Source organism: Trachurus japonicus, chromosome 10 (genome assembly GCF_045865225.1).
Source record: "Trachurus japonicus isolate A0001 chromosome 10, Traja_1.0".
Taxonomy (NCBI): Eukaryota; Metazoa; Chordata; class Actinopteri; order Carangiformes; family Carangidae; genus Trachurus; species Trachurus japonicus.
Window position 1 is genome coordinate 10,665,443 of NC_140916.1, and position 19,763 is coordinate 10,685,205.

Sequence of the window (19,763 nt, forward strand, 5' to 3'; positions counted from 1 at the left end):
AGTTGAGGAAGTGGAGCGTAGCTTTTCTTACTCCGCCCGACCAAACGTATGTTCTGCAGTTCACTTAATATATGATGCAGTCTGCTCCAACCTCTATTTTAGGTGCAATTTGCACAGTGAGGATCTCTATTGGTTGCACAATCCGCTGAGAAAATTGCATGAATTTCCGGTGCAGTAACTACAATTTAAAGCACTCAAGCGATCCCATGCAGGTTCTGACTCACTGCATTAACGAGCATATTTGAATGTATTTAATGAAAAGCCATGTCGCCTCTGTGCCACCTCTTTGGATGATTTTTATTTAAAGAAAATCTAAAAAAAATAAATGTGTCGCCTTCATTCATCCCTTAGAAGGGAAAAACCCTAATGTGTGATGTGAGGTTCACTACTGCATGGTGTAGACTTTACACCCATATTATGTCCATTTCATCTGCTCTCATCATTTCTGGGTCAGAAACTCCACCTGCATTTCCAGAAAATCCTCCTGAACATCAGCACAGCCATCTCTTCCGCCTCGATCAGCGGATTCTTGCCCAGGCTTAAACATCCACATGGTGTGTCACAGATAAGTAGCATGTCTAAAAAAAAAAAAGAAAAAAATCCCAGTGTCCTATTTTAATCTCCAACTGGAAAAGTTTGTGTTGTGGACTGTCCCAGTTTATAATGAGTCTGTACACCCTTGAAAATGACCCAATAATTGTCTAACTTTAAACTTAAATTGGGTTTTTTATGGTCTAGATAATGATTTTTTTTAATATCCTGTCTTTAGACTTGTTCATTAAATGTCCAATATTTTACACTTAAAGTAGGTGGTGAGGGGGCGGGGCTTGGCCACTGCTTTGTTGTGACATCACAAAGTGACAGGAAGTCCAGACAGCTGGTTTTAAGGCTCAGTTTCTAAATACAGGTTGTGTGCATTTCTCTGTGGACTGAGGCCTTGATACTTTCACAGTATTAATGTAGAACCTAGAGCTGCTTTATAATCACACTACACATGCACATCTCACTGTATTGGCTGCAATATGGGACCTTTAATATTGAACTGCCCCGGAGCACATAATTGAAAAGCTGAAGTTAACCGTTAATTCTAGAGCTATTGTACATTACACTACACTTAAAGTGAGTGGGAATCTGCATTTTAAGCACCGAGCTCTCATGCATAAATATCATACATTGACAAGGAGCTCAAATTAAATGACCTTCTCTTTAAGCCACTGACTTCACATCGAACACCACGAGTTGCCCAGTGCTGCTTCTCGTACAAAAGCCAGCATTTCAATTTCAAAGCTGCCCATTTGCTTGAAGCAGCACCGGGTCCCTCTGCATAAATCTTCACCCATCTCTTGACTGTGGAACAAATGAGTGTCTTAAATTAAATTTGAGACAATTAGGGCTGCCCAGCTACTATATGTAATTGGTTTTCTGGACGGATCAAACAGTCACAACTTGAGTCTGCATGAGAGGAAATGTGGGCGGGGTAAGAGGCACAACAAGGGAAGATGGGCTGAAGAGGCCCAGATGTTTCATCAAACACTTTGGTAATAAGATATCACAGTGTTTCCACTGGGAACCAGTACAGCCTCTTTGCCTCACTAGCATTTCCTCCTCTTCTCTTTCTCCTCTATCTTCCTGTAAAAGCTCAAGGCCGTTCTCTCATGATCGAATTAGAGGCCAGTCTGTCTTCTGCAGAGAAGATGGATGTAGAAAAAAAAATAAAAATAAAACCGAGATCCTGTCATGGGCCTGGCCTCGACACTGACACCAGTTTGATTATTTAACAGTAGCCAAGAGCCGATGTTTGATTGCATCGTCTTTTGATCAGCACATTAAAGAAGTCACCAAGACCTTGTTTTTTCACTGTTGTAGCTGCTAAAATTTGATCTTTTCTCTCTGTGGTTGGTGCTGAAATCCTTCTGTTACAGCCTTATACTCGGATTACTTCAGGCCTGGTCACAGTCTTAGTTTCAGTTAATCCACTACACATTCAGTGGATCCAGTAAAGGACTTATTTTTTTCTCCTTGTCCTTTCTTTGGACCAGCGACCATCCTCTCCTCTCGCCTGCTCCCGGTGTCTTATTCCAGGTGATTTGGACTTTATCTTCATCCTCCAGGACCACCAGACTCCCCCTCACCTCTGCAGCTTTACAGGATGTTTGTTTCCTTCTCCCATGATGTGTGATTCACTGTATGTGCTTGGTTTTGCCTCTCTCTTTTGTTGTTGTTGTTGTTTATTGTGGACATACAGTTTAACATCGTTTTATTTGAGTTTTCCGTGTCTAGGTCAAAGCTGTTGTTATGCGGCCCTGAAGCAACCTCCGAGTGGCTCAGACTGTGAATACTATATTGTTCTTTATGCACTTTGAGGTTTAGATATGATCAGAATGTTTCATTTCTTATTTCAGATGGTACTACGACCTCAGTTTCTGTTCAGTTTAAAGGGATAGTTCAACATTTTGGCAAATTGGACCATTGCTATAATCCCTATAGTCATAGCAGTAGGTTTGTTACCTTTAATTGTCGGTGCAAGCTATTTTTAGAACGCCGGAGCAGAGCCACAGAGGCTAATGGGATTTCTTGGTTTCCCTCATCAAACTCATCACATACACAATCCAACAACTCCAAAACACTCTGGTGGACAAGTTGTGACCTGCACATTCACCACGCTATGAGATAATAACAGAACGTTACCAGGCAGTTGTTTTAGAGGTAAATGCAGAGACTGCTTGCTGAAAAACTGCCCCCGACGGGAACGCACATCAGCGGTTTTGCATGAATTTACCTCTTTGCATGAATTTGCCAAAATGTTGAACTATCCCTTTAAGCTTGTTTCATTGTTTATATGCACCTTTCTGATGTGGCTGTGTCAAAGGTGACCACATTTTAAAAGGAAACGATTAATAAACACTAATATTACATTATTACCTGCTGCTCACCAGCCACTAAAAAAATGTCTGGCCCAGATAAAACGTCTTGGTTTGAGAACCTGGCCCGACTGAGTTTTGTAATTGAATAGCCCCGGTGTACAGGTTGTTAAAGCCCCATGAGGCAAATTTGTGCCACACGGTGATACAAATTTGACTCTATACTTGAAATAGAGGGCGTGATTTGCTCTTACAGCCCCCTCTGCCTCGGCTGCTCCAGAGTCAAAATTCAGATGTCAGGCTCAGAGCATTTACCCTCCGTTATCAAATTTCCATAGATGACTGGCAGTTCAATTTTGCGGCTCAGCAGAGCTTAATCCAACGGAGGCCCTCTCTGGGAAGTCGAGCTGCAGATTTTAGTCCAGTGTGCTGTAATATTTAGTGCATTGTGTTTGAAAGTAATAAGACCTGCACGCTGAGTAAAAAACACCAGAGCCAAGACTGTGATGTCACATCACAAACGGACGGAGTAGGAGAAGTCGTAGCTCAGCGATGAGAGGAAACAGACCGGGGGAACAACAGCAGAGGTTTCTGACACGCTGTCGGGTCAGGTCGGGTGTTCAGCGTTTCAAATAGAGACTCTTATCGTATTCCTGTGTATTGTACCTGGAGTTTTTATATCCAAGATGATACACTTGTTATTAGAGGAACAAAAAAAATTTACTTTTACACCCCCTCTCTCAGGCTGTTGAGCTCCGGTAAAAAAAATAATTTAAATTTGTCCTCTATCTATCTGTGCTGAAACTTGGGATAGTGTTTGTGATTAAACTGTTGTGCCATCACCCACTCATGTGAACAGTGCGGCTCTGCAGGCAGGTTGAGCACTAATTGGTAAATGGACTTACAGTACATTTATATCACACTTTGCTTTTCTGCTCCTTAAAGGGATAGTTCAACATTTTGGCAAATTGGCCCATTGCCATTATCGCTATAGTCATAGCAGTAGGTTCGTTACCTTTAATTGTTGGTGCAAGATATATTTAGAACCGCTGAGCCGAGCGGCGAGCTGCTCAGTGCGTTTCCCTCATCAAACTCATCAAATACACAATCCAATAACTCCAAAACGCTCTGGTGGACAAGTTGTGACCTGCACATTCACCACGCTATGAGATAATAACAGAACGTTACCAGACAGAGTTGTTTTAGAGGTAAATTCATGCAAAACCGCTGATGCGCGTTGCCTTCAGGGACAGTTTTTCAGCAAGCAGTCTCTGCATTTACCTCTAAAACAACTCCATCTTGCAACGTTACATTATAATCTCATAGCATGGTGAATGTGCAGGTCACAACTTGTCCACCAGAGTGTTTTGGAATTGTTGGATTGTGTATTTGATGAGGGAAACCAAGAAATCACTAGCCTTCGTAGTGTAGCTCTGAGCAGCACATGGCTGCGTGCCGCTGTTCTAAAAATAGCTTGCACCGACAATTAAAGGTAACAAACCTACTGCTATGACTATAGTGATTATGGCAATGGGCCAATTTGCCAAAATGTTGAACTATCCCTTTAAATAACATTTTACACAGTTCTGGTCACTTTAACGCAGCACTGCTATCTACATAATATTGCACATTATGTCTAACACTGACCTGACATTTGTGGCTTATCTTGCCCGAGGACACTTTGACATCTGGACTGGAGGAGACGAGGATTGAACCACCAACTCACTGGTTAGCGGACGATGTGCTCTACCACCCCTGAGACGATCGGTGGTTCGATTCCAGTCCTTGAGCAAAATAATGAACGCTGTAGTGATAGAAAAGTACCAAATATGTGGGAAAAACCACTGTATGAACTGTAAAGTGCTGATAAGACAAGAAGTGTCTTTCATATTACAGTCCATCGACTGAATTTTTGAAGCCAGTGATCGTGTTGCTGTCAAACTGAGTCACAATATGTTGGAGATACTTTCTTATTATTCTTATTTCCGGGCATTGAAGCACATCTAGTTCCCTGAAAAGCATCAATTTAACCACACACACTCTGCAGATCAGCAGATCCTGTTAACTGTAGCTCCACTCCTTCTGTCTGTTTGACATTGAAGCATGACAGGTAGGGGGGGGGGGGGAACTTACTGCTTAATAATCCTACCTGAACACTTGAAGACAGAAAGTGCAAGAAAAGCAGCGAAGCAAAGGAAAAATATTTTTAAATGCAGTAGAATATTACTTTCACCAGATGCTGTGAATCAGAGCACCGCAAACAAACAAACACTTCCCTGAACCATATTAAGTTAAATCTGCACCACAGCTGGTTTCACAGCGAGGGCACTGGTTGATGAAATGTAAGATGATGTCTTTTTAGCAGACAGGAGAAGCAGCACATCAGAACAGTACGAGAGTGACAAGTTCCCCGTAGGAAACGTTATTGAAGCGCAGCAGTATTTATAGACGGAGCAAAACATCCTGTTTACTCCACTGAAATCCTTACGGAGAAACATGCAGTATTCATACGACCGGGCTTCATCTGCTATTTATGGAGGGAGGACAATTTTATATATAATGCAGAGGCCTCCGCACAGGATTAGATCGGTGGTTTAGAGGTTGTGTGGCAAAGACTTAGACATCATCATCATATTCCAGCCAGACTCAGAGGAGCAATGCTCACTAATTGAGGTCAGGAGTGCTCTTTAACTGAACTTTTTAAAATATATATCGTTTTTCAGCCCATTTGTCGGCTCTTTTTAACACAGAGAGAGAGAGAGAGAGAAAAAAAAGCAGGAATGTCCCCTCAGAGTCCTGTGCTCAAATTAAACGCCTTATAATACGTCAGACCTCTTGCCACTGAGGTGGATGGAAAAGCGGCTCGCATGGCTGTCGCTGATACGGGCGGAGAGAGAGGAGCTCTCTGAGCTACTTTAGTCATTAAACAGACCTATTATAGCTTCATCTGAGCCGCCGCGGCCGCTGCAATCTCGCGCCAATGGAGTTGTCAATCAGAGCCTCTCCGGGATGCTTTGATACCCATCGAGGTCGCCTGGATTCACAGCTGAGGTGGAGGCTGATACTTCTCCTCTTGTGCAGTCTGATGGATTAAAAAAAAAAAAAATCACATTTACCGCTCAAGCGTTCATTTGCATATAATGAAAATATGCAAACAAGAGGAGAAATTTGTGTGCAGAGCATTCGATACGTTCAGTGGATGTAATGCAATGAGAAAACCAACAAAGCTCTCTCAGGGTGGTTGGCTGTCTCTGTGCATTAGTCTTGCATTATGGAAATTCCCCTCTGCTGGTCATGCACTGTCGCTCACACAGATGAGAGCCTATTGTGCTTCACACTGCTCCCACACACAGACATACACACAGCTATTGTTAGATATGTAACATGTAAACATACAGTATATGAGCGCTGTGTTTGTTGTGTTTGTGTGCAGCCTGTTGTCCACAGACTACTGTTTGCTTTTACATCAACAAGAGGCAGAAAAACAGAAATGACCTCAATGAGTGAGTCAGTTGGTGCCAATGTGAGGTGATGTTCAAGCTCCACATGCAGCATGAAAACTGGGACATTTTGGTTGTGATTGAGGGAAACCAAAGCTGAAAACCTGAACATCTGCTTACTGCATGCCAGTGGTGGAAGTGCAGGTTGTTGGTTGTTTATTTCGATGTCATATACTCCATTTGCTGCACATGAGATAGTGATGTTCCTGTCCTGACCTGGATCAACAATTTCTCTTATGCAAACCGACCTCTGCTCTGTTCAAAACAACTGGGTGTTTTGCTGCCGATGCTTTGTGTCTCAGTGTCTGAGTTACACTTTAGTCGCTGTGCAGGAATGGTTCATTATGAAAACACCAATCTTCCCTGTAATGCAGTGTGTTTTGCTGAACCTTCGGGCGTCAACATTGTGTTTGACAAGTGGGTTAAGTGTGGCTATTTAAAAGTAGATGGCCACAAGCTGGCTATAGTAATCTAGATAACAGGGTGTTCTTACTCAGTTATGATGCCCAACACTTTCTTGTTAAGGTCTGTTTCTGTGGTTCAAGCCACTGCATGTGACTATGACCCACAGGGCTTCAACATAGACTGTACAAAACATGGAAGTAGCATCCGTGACGTCACTTTCCGGTTTTGGGGAGTCGTTTTTGTGACTCAAATATGGCGGCCTGAACAGCGCCATGTTGGATTTTGGTGGGCGTGTACTTTCCATATTTGGAGGAGAGGCGGTAACTCAACAGGTCAACCGGCCGAGACCCCGCCCACTGGCCTCGAAGCAACCAACCGATGCTTCAGCAAAGGAGCTAACTGCCGGTAGCGGTCACCGAACCTTTCACTCAATGTTTCCACGCCCTAATTTATGCAAGAATTTTAAACCTTATAATAGTAAAACGGTAGAGTTAAAAAAAACATTCACCCCCCTCAGAGTGTGCAGAGCTTCACTTCTCAGACCGACAACTCCCCCCTTGGGCTTCAGTGATCTAAAGAAATAAAATAATTAGTCGCACTTGCTTGAAAATTAAGGTAGTTCAATCAAAACAACAATGTGCATGTGCAATATTGAAGTAACGGTAGTTCTGTCCATCTCATCGCGCAGGAAAATTCTCCATCCAGCCTCCGAACAAAATGATATTTCTCGGATTTTACCTCCCATCCTGTGCACACTGGCTGCGGTGCCCAGTGGAGAGCAGTTAATTGACATTGACTGTAGCATGTCTACAGGCTATCAATCGAGCCATGGCTCTCCCCCACCGCAGCCCTGGTGCTTCTCAGAAAGCACAAAGGCAGCTCGGTGTGAAACGGCTACCTCTGAGCATGAATACTAATGGAATTGATTTATACCTCGACTTCCTGCAGGGAAACGTGTTGATTTTTATTGCAGAGGAGGAGCCAAGACCCTTGTGTGTGCTCAATGGGCCTGAAGTGGAGGAAAAGCAGAGTGAAGCTTTCTCTGCAGCTCTGTTAGAATCAGAGCAGTGAAGTCTGCTGAGAAATGTCTGAGTGAACATGATGGCACATGAGTATAATAGGAGAGAAGACACCTGATAGTCTCTCAGGTTGGAAAAGGTGAAATGTGAAGGTGAAGCTGCAAATTGTTTTTTCTTAGGCGAAGAACTTTCTCTTGAAAACATTTAGCACAGTTGATCTAACAACAAACTGCGAAAAAATACCCCATGTGTCGTTTGTGTAGCAGGTTATGACTTATCTAGTTGCCATAGTAATTACACATCAGGAGGAGGTTAGGAATCAGTCAATAAAACACAATAATAAGACACAGGAGATTGGTGTTCGACTCTGATGTGAAGTTAACTCCAGTTCGCATAATCTTCCGATACCGAGTCAGAGGACGTATTTCTGTGTCTGAAATGCTTGCTGTGTAAAGCCCTTTGGGTAAACTGTTTGTCAAAATGGACTATACAAATAAACTTGTCTGGTCTTGTGTCTTTAAACACCAAGATGATTTGACGTCTTCCCAAGACTGGTAACCAAACAGCTGCTAATGCTAACAGTGGCTATGTAGCATTAGCAAAACATAGAAATAGCTCCTTTAAATGCTTGAGACCTGAACCAAACCTTGATCATGGTGAAGCTCCTAATCATGCACAATATATTGAAGGAATAAACACCTTAAAAAATAATATCTGTACAGTAAGTGTGAACGCCCTGAATTGTCTTAGAAGTCAGTTCATCATTTCAGCCAAGGCTGGAAGCTGCACAGGAACCTGGTTCATAGAAACCTGTCTCTGTTATGGTGGCATTTGTGTTGGGGAGGTAGCAGAGCGTGAATAACTCAACATCTGTTGCAGCAGACAGTGAGAGAGATTTGGTTTTCTCCTGTGCTCTGCAAACCGCATGTGCTTTTCGAAGCATGACAGCGTACAACCAAGATGTCTGATGCATCAGGCAACTGAAGGTAATTATTTATGTACCACACAGAAGAGCACTAAATACATTAATGCATTCAACTGTGTTCATTTGTCTTGGCACGGCAGCCAACCTTCATAAGTGGAGGGTAAATAGAGTACATGACAGTATTTTTGCACCATGTGTGTTGAAGGTGAGGCCAGCAACCCTCGCTTTAAAGATCCAACCCAAGAGTTTGATGAGCATTAAACCAGAAAACGTTAAATCGTCATATTCAATTAATTTTGTCTTAATGTTGGCCTCCTTTTTCCTGTTGGAATCAAAAAGCTCAGAAGTCACTGCCATCCCTAATCCTTACTTGGCGTTCCCCCATAATCTTTTCAGTGGATTTGTTTGATTTAAAAAAAAAAAAAAAAAAAAAGACGTTTTCCTGATACTCGTATCACAGAGCCACTTATGACAAACAAATACATTGCAATGAGAGAGAGAGATGCTGTTTGCATCACTTTGATGTCGCTGCCCTGTACATCGCTTCGCTGTGACATGATCACGTCAGCTGGTCTTTTTTTTTTTTAAACGCTCCAATCACGATTTGAAGGACACAGTTCATTCTGTTTACAGCCCTTTTTGCTTTTATTGAATAGATGTTGAAATTCCTTCTGAGAAAAAAAAAATCAAATGTAAAAAAAAAGAAAAAAAGAACAACAGCCATGTTGAGATGAAAGACAGAAACAGTAACATGTGATTATACATTGAAGGTCTTTGCACATTTACTTCCTTGAATGAATGCCATGCAATGGGAAATGACTGCAGGTCACGTCTCAGTCACATGATCTCGTCTCCCAAACCAGAAATTAACTGCACGTCTGCTTCCATACTGTATAGGCTATCAATGTATGAGAAGTTTTGTTTTTTTAATTTAATTTTTATTCTTATTTTACACACAGAAGGAGCGGCAGCCAGAAGTCGGCTGCCACAGAACCGTTTGAATGCAGAAACACAAGACGATGAAAAAATTATATGAAATCACTTTTATTCTCAGAGTGTGCGGTGATTCCATTTTTGCAGGAAAGTTACAGACTGAAATATCTGTCTAAAATGGCATGCAGTGAGGCTAACAGGTGGAGCTTTTGAAACACAGTGGACACGAAACAAGTATATCAACAACCTTGCCTACATCGCACACCATAAGCATGCATACATTTTGTCAACAGATAAGGGGAGGGGAGAAGGAGAGAAGAGAAGGAGGGAGGGACTGAGGGAGAAGGGTGAGAAGATTTCGCAGTACAAAAAAAAAATTGCACCAAATAAACATGTTTTTTTTTTTTTTTTTGGTTTTGTTTTGTGTTTTTGTTTTTCATAAAATACCAACCACCAAAAGACAGAAACAGGACCGCTACAGACAAGAAAGAGAAAAATACTGCACCAGAGTTAAGCATCTTCTCAACACGTACAGAACAGAGAAAGACAGATGCAAAGAGAGAGAAACATCAGACAAGTTACATTCAAGTCACATCAAAAGGAGTAAATTTTTTTTCTTTTTGAAGTGGCATATTTTTCAGGCAGTATTTTAAATATTTGTATTTAATGGCTGTATGAGCGGCGGCGGCACAAATGAGCGACTCCGAACTGAGGAGGGTTTCTATACTGTGGACGGCTGGAGATATTGATTACGCATGACTTGGGCAGTTTGTTTTTGGGCAGTGGTCTATAAGCCATTTAGAGCGCAATCAATCGGTATTGATGAGATGATGATTAATGGGTTTATGATGACATTGGTTGATAAAATGCGAAGGGTTGAATGAAGTTTCAGGGCAGCTTGATGCACTGCACATGTGAACAATGTATTTGTGAAGTGTATGTTGGTGGGAAAGTCCTATACAGGGGGCAGTAATCGTAGCTTTTATAGATTATTCTAGGGCCAAACAAGAAGATATGTCATTCATAAAATAAAAAGTTGGTTCAGGCTTGCTAGGCCCTTGGCAATCGAAGTGTCCAGTTTTTAGCAGAGAAGGCTAATCATGCTAAGAGAAGGCTAGTTATGGTTTAAACGTCTATTAAAAACTTAAAGCTAGAATACCTGAGAACTTCAAAATAAATCAGATATGCAGTAACTAAATGAGAATGAAACCTCTTGTCTAAGTTTACTACTACTACTATCAGCACTATTCTTTGGTTTGATTGGATAATGCTTTGACAATGGAGAGCTGATGATTGCGCGGTAACCATAGCAGAAGGATGCTAATGCTAACACACTGTTTTAAAACAGAGGCTGGTAAAAAGGCAGTTTACAAGTACGTTAACTCACAGGAAGTTCAACAAATGTGCTATAGGGTGAAACCACACCACACTGTGTCCTTAGATGTATTTTTTTGTAATTTTTTTTTAATATATATATTCAACATGATTACAGAGCTCACAAAGCGCTAACAAACGCTAAATTTTCCCTCGTCTATGCCACAGGAATGCACAAGTTCAAGAGTTAGCATTGATTAAAAAAACAATGTGGCAGAAAAGTTGGTCTAGAAAACCTTGATTACAACTAACAGCTACTGTGCGCATGTTGATCACAAAAACATTTTCTAACAAAATTTATCACAAGAGTCGACTGATCACTGCTAATAGCACATTTAAGCTTTCCCTTAGACTTCATGTGGGATTGATATTTTTTCTGTATCCTACACGGCAGCTCAAGAAACTGCAATCACTTGGTCGTGTTATGAATCTTTGTGTATATTAGATTCACTCTAGTGTACTCTATTTTCAGGTTATAACAACATCAGATTATTCATTGTGACGTAGGCTACTCGTAGGAGAACAAGGCATTGACTGGAGCCTACTGTAAATATCCAAGGTTGTGTGTTAACCAGCACTTGTCTGGAGGAATGTCGGAAATATCTGGAATGTTTTAACAAGACACTGTGGAATGAATGAGAAATTAAAAATAAAATAAAAAAACAACAACAAGGCATATGGAGAAGTATTAGGGTTTTATGCTCATATGATCCCCTTTAGATTTGTGCCATTAGACTGGTTGTACCCAGAGTCTATAGGACAGGTAAACATTATCTATCATGGAGCGTTCGTGCTAACACCTGCCTCTGGAAACCTGCAGTTTGAATTTAACGTTTGGTTTGTGATTGTGAACACAAACCTCGGTTGTGCTCGTTGTTCTGTGATGTGACTGAACAAAGTTTAACAACATGACACATATCGTCCCACCTTCCCCCTTTCCTTCTTTAGTTTTTTTTAATAATCAAATATGTCTGACCTACAAACGCTTCACTGTCACAATGAAGACACGTCTGTGCCTTTTAACATTGACTAACACATTAAGGAGTAAGTTTTTACACACACAACAATGAAGATTGTCTGTTATTGCTGATTTGGGACTTCACTCCCATCAGTTAAACCAACGGACACAGGACAACTTCATTTCGAACTATATATTGCACTATTGTCACTGTCTGTTCACATATAGTGTTTTCACAACAAAAGTTGTGTTTGTGAAGTTTATATTCTTGTTTTTACAAAAAAAAAAAAAAAAAGAAAATGTAGGAAAAAAAAGAAAGAAATCAGCTAGTCTGGTCAAACTTTTACTCGTCCTATTGCAAAAGCAGAGCGAGCGACACCTGCCACAGGACACGATTAAACTGAATGTTTAAACCACAGACATGTATAGTAAGTGAATTTATAATAAGAATAATTTCCTTTAACTGATTTGAGATGGACTCTAGGTATGGAGAACATTTTACAGTTTACCCCATGGAAGAACATTTCAGACACAAAGTCAGTTATCGCCTACTGTACACGGTGGGTATGACGTCAATTAAATGAATATGGAAAACCAGTTATTGCCTCAAATATCAATGTATTTCGCTTGATTGTAACTAATAAAATGGTATCCATAAGTGTACTTCACTTCACCAAAGTTTTACTGCATGCTTAAAAAAAAGAAAAAAGTAAACAAAACAAATTAAAACAAAAAACAATCTCATTTCAAATGATTAATTCCTTCACTTTCTGGTTTTACAGATGTTCTGACTTTACCAGTGCTCGTTTTACACATTCACAGTAAACCAACGAGAACATAAGGGACAGTTCATGGGGTGAATCCTCACAACGGAGAACCAATAAAAATGCAAGTATATATATATACATCGTATGTATCAAATATTAGCAAGAACATAACAGGAAAATTCAATCAAATTTTGATATGATTTGGATAATTTCTCAAAAGTTAAAAATATGGCTTATACTCTTAGTCATCTTGTTATATGTCATATTTCACTCATATAGTTCTCTTTTTTTTTCTTATAACCCGAGTCTATTTACAAACAAAAGGGTGGATGATGGATGATGTCTCAGCTTTTTCTAAGTGCAGGACACTTTGTGGCAAAACGTGGCATTAGTTTGACTTGAGGTTAGAAGACACGGGATCTCTGCCGGCGGTACCTGCTTTTTAATGTAGAGTAAATCAGAAATTGTCAAGAGAGACGCTCTGTACGAGAGATTAAAAAGTCACTACCACCGTCAGAGATTAGATATTTAAACTCAGGGGCAAAGTCATGACACGTTATGCAGTACCAGGACACTTAGAAGTTGGGCTGACAGGGCGGGAGAGGGGTGAAGAAAGGTGTGACTGCAGGTTTGGGCAGGGGAGGGTGGTCCGGCATTGGTTTAGATGAGCGCTGTAAGAAGTTAATGAGATTTCACCCAAAAAAAAAACAAAACAAAAAAAACACTGTTACTTTTTATTGAACATATCCATGAGCGGGGCCGGGATGAATTTCATGACCGTATCCACGATGCTCTCCTCTTCCTCCTCGTCGCCGCAGCCGGTGGGAACCGCCTTCTTCGGACGGGTGAGGCTGCCCTCGGAGGCCTGCTCCATCGCGGCCGCTGCCTCGGCTTCCTTCTCCTCCTTCTTCTTGATGCCGTACTGGACAGGAAACAGAAGAGAGTGGTTTGGTCTTAAAGTGAAACTTCTGGTGTTTTGCTTTTACTGACTGACACAGTGACGCAGTTACACCACTGGACGACCAGACGGGTATTACAGTTTAATCTCTGACAATTACTTTAAAAAAAACACAAAAAAAAAACAATCTAGCACAAACAAGAAAGTCCTTTAGTGCCTTGCGTTTTTGTCTCAAAGTGAAACTTCTGGTGTTTTTGTGAACCTTTGGACTGTGAAGATGAGGGAGTAGTGTTTTTAAGACTTTCAATGAGGAGATTGAAACAACTCACTTGTGTATAAAATGTAAATAAGGAGATTGGTGGTTGTAGTAGCTGTAACGGTCCTACTTTGACTGACTGACTGACTGACTGAGTGAAGGAGTTAGGCAATTCGAAAATCAGATTAGTAAATCTCTGAGGAACAATTTAACATTTTAGTATTTACATTTTTTATGAGGAGAAGGAAATGACTCGTGTGTATAAAACAATTGCCAGGACAGTAGTGGTCACTGTTTTTGACTAGCTACTGTATCTGTCCTTCTTTTACTGTACTGACTGACTGAGTGACAAAGTTACACCACTGGACGAGCAGATGAGTATTACAGTTTACTCTCTTATCATTGCTCTTTCAAAACGATCTAGCACAAACAAGAAAGACATTTAGCTGCTGTTTGGATTTCCTGACCTGTATGACCCTTCTGCCAACTTTTCTAAAACAGCACCTATTTAGCAACTTTTTGGAGAAATTCCTTGGGTTTTAATGGTGACTGCATGGCATCTGACATGTACTGACAACTTTTCTCTGTCAGTGATCGTTTGATAAGATAATGTAGACGAAATTGCAGCACAACTGTCATCTTTAACTCCCATTTGTGTGGTTGTGTCAGATGGCACCATGGTTGTCTGAGCAGCAGCTTAGAAATGAGCTGGTCTCATTGTGCTTCAGTCGTATTTCAAACTTATTCCACCGTCTGACAACAGAAACAGTCAAATGTAAATGCGAACAGCTTCATTGTGAATTCAGTTGTATTAAAATACTGTGAGCACAGAGACGAGGAGAGAAGAATATATTTAAAAACTAGGGTTTAACGTAGTCATGATTTTTACAGTTGTTGAACAGGGGTAAGTCTCTGTGACTTCAGAAAGCGTCAGTTTTAAGTCTAAAGATAGAAATGTGTGAGGTGTGACGAGATCATCTCCTGCATTTGAGGTAAATTGGTTGAAAATGATTAGTACTGTTGGAAGAGTCATTCAGATTTCTTCATTTGCACAAATTAGCATACGGCTGCTTCCATATGAAGTTAAACAACAGTGCACATCAGAGCTTTTCGCCCCCTGCAGCAGCAGCAGGAGTTGAAAATGTGGGTTTCACTGCTTTGTTTTGTTTATTCGTTGAGCTAACACTGGAAACTCCAACCGCTGCTGGCTCTAATTTGACCTTCCTGGATATTTTATGCTCCAATTACAGACAGAGGCACTCGGTAGGTGTGCTATACAATACTTACAGATTAGGTTACAAAAACCCTGGGTCCCATTAGACTTTTATTAAATCAAGAGCATGTTTGAGCACAAAATTGCAATTCGAAACATTAAAGAGAACAACAGCTGCTGGGAAATCAGCTTCTCCGACACCTTGATTGTAACAGTGTTGTGTTCTTCTCTTAACAATTCAATAAATGAAGACAAAAGGAAATTAACATGAAAATAACTTGATTAATAGTTTAATCGTTGATGAATTCACCACTTCTCCTGTGTTTTATGTGAGGCGTTGATCCACAAGAACCAAAAAAAACAAAAAACATCCCAGCTTCTTTCTGGAGCTCTAGTAACAACAGGTCGGTGTCAGCCAATCAGAAGAGAGGAGGCTCTGATTGTCTCCTCTGATTGGCCTATTGTTTTCTGAGCAATCCAATCAAAACAGAGCAGATTTCAGAAAAAAAACTCAGAGAAACCAAATCCTGTAAAGTGTTGGAGGTGGGTCCAGGTGGTGGTGGGCGGGGCTTTGGGTGACTGCTTTGTTGTGACATCACAAAGTGACAGGAAGTCCTGATGGCTGGTTTTAAGGCTCAGTTTCTGAATACAGGCTGTGTGCATTTCTCTGTGGACTGAGGCTTTGATACTTTCACAGTGCTTAATTTACCACCTAGAGCTGTTTTATTATATTTAAACAGTATGGGACCTTTATATGACCTGATATAAAAAAAATCTTTCCCTTTCTTGTCAATTTTAACACTGATGAAGACCATAGGATGTCATTTATTCCTCTATTCAAGCTCTGAACCCTTGGGACTGACTTCTATTTCGGAAAATCCGGCAAATGATGTCAAAAATGAGTCCGTCTCTGGTGGGAAGCTCATACTTTAGAGATATGAGATTTTACACAACAGCAACGATGTGAAACAAACAAGTCTGGACAGGCTGAGACGATCCACTCCTAATGCAGCCTGTCAGTTTAAATCCTGTTTCCTTTTATTGAACCTGGAGCTTTTATGGATCTGAACAGATGGACAGCACATGATATTAGCTCTAACTCCAATGTGACCAGCATCTTGTCGCCCCTTTTCTTCAGGCATTAAGCCTGTAAAGTAGATTTTGTGCATGTGCGGTCCTATAGTTTGAGCACAAATCAATACAGCTAAGACTGCTAAGGGAAAGGTTGCAGAGCACAGGGAGGTCAACAGGCTGAGCGATGGCTGAGCTCCAGGCAGAGATGTGGAAAATGAGCTGGACTCCTCCGTGACCTCTTAGCTGCTCTCCCAGGCACGCGTTAATGCGATTCTGGAGCAATAAATATCTTAAAGGAGGGAGGACTACCTGGTGTGAGGATGTGCAGGAGGGCAGGGGCACACCAACACAACAGCTGTTTAACATGTTTGCTTCCCAAGTTTGCCTGAAGCTCAATGATGTAATATAATATAACGTTATGACTAAACCAAGGAAATGGATCCTGTGAAAACATTTGGGATTAGACTAAACTGAGGTTGGCCAACAGGAAGTAACACAACATCCACACTTTGGCGAAACTGTCTTGTGTTTTTATTATTTTATTATTTCTACTGATTTGTTACATTGGGAACGACTGGCTAGAGGAGATGAGGCAGCATCAGTGACTTCTCTTAGATCACGACTTGCTTTTATGTGGTGTCTTCCTGTTATTGTTCTTTATTGCTTTTTCCCTACCTTTCTCCAAATTGTTTTTATTTATATTGAAGGATATTGTGCAGCTTTTCTGTCCTACTTTAGTTTGACGTTTCTGTGCTTCCACCCCTCAAGACTTTCTCTCCCTCCTCAGCTCCCCACAGTGTTTGGTGTTCATCCAGCCAACATCTCTTCACACTCATGCACACATGCACCCACACCACTGGTTTTCCCCCCTGTGGGTTTCCTCACTTCTTCTTGTGTTAACTCTACTATTTATTTTAAATAAATGGCGATTATTTATGCATTTCTCTCATTTTAGTCATAGCATCAGAGCCAGGTTGTCACTGCTGCTTTCCCCAGCTCTTTTCTCATACATGCAATCAGCATAATGATGCTTTTGATTTAATTTAATCATGCAATTTGACCTGATTTTAAATGTGCATCAACCAGTCCAGCTGCCAAAGTGGTAACATTTTGCTAACTCTGGTGCAACCATCTTTTCAGTCCATGTGAATGATTAATGTTATTGCACAATGAACGAAAAATACTGAAGGAATAACCAAGTAAAAGCCTTTGACAGTGAACATTTTGCAGATGTTGCATGAACCTCAAATATCTGAGCATCAGAGAGACGGAGACATATTCATCCGTTAAGTCAAATAAGAGGGAATGAATTCGCCTGATTGGAAACACTTTGCTGCAGGATTCAAGAAGCAGAAGTCTTAGTTCAACACACTGGAAATGTTTCTTCTTCCTCCCTGACAGAAACCATGATTGGTGAGTCGTGATTGGTCGGTGGATCTCTCCTCTGGATCTCCTCCCGCTCCGTTGTTTGTTCTCCTCCTTCGCTGCACGCCGCTCTGCCTTGTTCTGCTGCAATCTGTTTCATTCAGTCTCTGTGTCACTCTCAGACTCGCTCCTCGGTAACAAAGGCTTTGCATCAGTTGACAGTCACGCTCAGTCAGCCCCTCTCTCCGCTCGCTATAATCAAACACTTTCCAAAGATATGCTGTCATATCGTGCTCGCTGCCTCCTCTCCACTTCTCTCGCAATTGTTCCCAAACTTAAGTAAAGAGCGGCTGAGTCGGAGCCGCTCTGCAAACTCTTGAGGACAGTTTCACAACATGGAGGAGCCGAAAACTCTTCTTGTCTTCAAGTCAAATAGTGAATATGAAATATTAGCAAAGTTTGACTAAAGACTGCAGGTGCTTTGATACCGTCATCTGACATTTCATTACAGATTGATCAAGTAAGTCATGTTTAATATTTAATTAAAGACAAGAGGGCCTGGGCGAGACAAGAGACGGGTCAGTCAGATTTTTTAAAAAAGGTTAAAAAAAAAAGGTCTTGAAGCTTCAGAGACTTCACCATCTGAACTTCATGTGGCTCACTGGTGTTTATACTCTGAAATGTTTTATAGCTACATAAACGCCGGAGAAGTTAATTCATCCAGGAGAGACACAAGGATGCTGCCTAAACATGAGCAAAAACACATAAACATGTTCATAAAGTGTTGATGAGATTATCTAGTTCTTTATTTCACCATGTTTTTGTGTCAAAATGATAAAAAGAGAGACAAATTGTTGCAGTATATACTCAACATGAAACCTGTCAACTGCATAGAATAGAAAGCCTTTATTGTCACTCTATTACAAAATACGTAATTAAGAGTTGCAACTTCAAATAGTGTTCATTTTATGATTTGTATTTAAAGGCATAGTCCCAAATTTAATGTTGTGTTTACAAACTGCAACAAACAAACCTACAGACTCAACCTTTAAAGTGCTGATTGCTTGTGGGAGAAAAAAAACACTGTTTCTTGATTTTGTTTTTATGGCTATTGCTGATTTCATATGTACGGAAAAGCATTAGGGCTAACAAAGACGTTTTTTGTTTTTTTTTAAGATTCTGAGATAAAAACTCTGACTTTTTATGACAAATCTAAAAAAAACCCCAAAAAACTCAGTTGTTGTCCCTAATGCTGTTTCCGTACATATGAACAATGTGTCACCTGGTCACATCAGAGTACAGAGGTTGGTTTACCACTGACGGGCTCATATTGTAACGTGGACATACTTCCTGCAGATAAACAGCTGTTTTCCTGCTGCTACCAGACTCCATTCATAAAAACAGTGATTTAAACCACATGTAGCACAGGAGTTGCCGGGCAACCACAACCACCGCCTCGGTTGCTTAGTTTATTTGTGTCATTGTTTTACCTTCAGTGGTGGAAAAAGTGCTCTGATTTTTTTTCACTTTAGTAAAAACACAAGTCTTGACTAGTTGCAGAGCAAAAAAACACAAATGACAGATACATGTTTGCCGAATGGTTTGAAATAAACTCTTGATTTAAAAAATAAAGTAGGTGATTAATACTGAGCAGCTCCTGAATGTGAGTGGATGCATGAAGGAAGTAAGCAAGGGAGTAAACATGCATATGCAAACTCTGAATTGAAGTATTTTTACCTTGTCCCTGATGCCCTGTCGGATGTTTTCTCTCTCTGCTTCCATTTTTGCATATTTTGCTTTCCTCTCCTCCTCCTGTTGCCTCAGCGCCTCTTGTCTTTCCTCCTCCTTCTTCTGAGCATCAGGATCCTTCTCCTCCTCACCACCCAGCATCTTGCCCATGTCTTTGGTGGCCCCTGCGAAGAAGGGAGGAAGAAGAAAAAAGTCGTAAATGAAACAGATGTCAAACAGAAATCAGTTAACAAGTAATTGCACATAATGGATCTCGGCTGCTTGAAGTATTTGATGCGCACAGTCGTACATCTGAGATTTAGATAATTCAATAGACTTTGCTCTGTGCTTCAATCCTCTTTGAACGAGCTGAGACAATCTGTCCTCGGCTGAAACAAAGACAAAAGTGTGTGACAAGAGGTGACGCCACGAACAAGAGCCGGACATAAAACGACACCGCAATAAATTATTAGCGATTCTCTCGACT

General features: G+C 40.9%; 1 protein-coding gene across 1 annotated transcript in view; it reads right to left on the minus strand.

Moving 5' to 3' along the window:
* Positions 1-9,738: 9,738 nt before the first annotated feature.
* Positions 9,739-19,763, minus strand: part of LOC146979398 (complexin-2-like) — a 62,209-nt gene continuing 52,184 nt past the window's right edge. The window contains exons 3-4 of the mRNA XM_085789255.1: positions 19,286-19,461; positions 9,739-13,664 (exon numbers count right to left, since the gene is read on the minus strand). Of these exons, the coding sequence (XP_085645381.1) occupies positions 13,470-13,664; positions 19,286-19,461 (371 nt within the window). The 3' untranslated portion in view covers positions 9,739-13,469. The remainder of the gene's footprint in view (positions 13,665-19,285; positions 19,462-19,763) is intronic.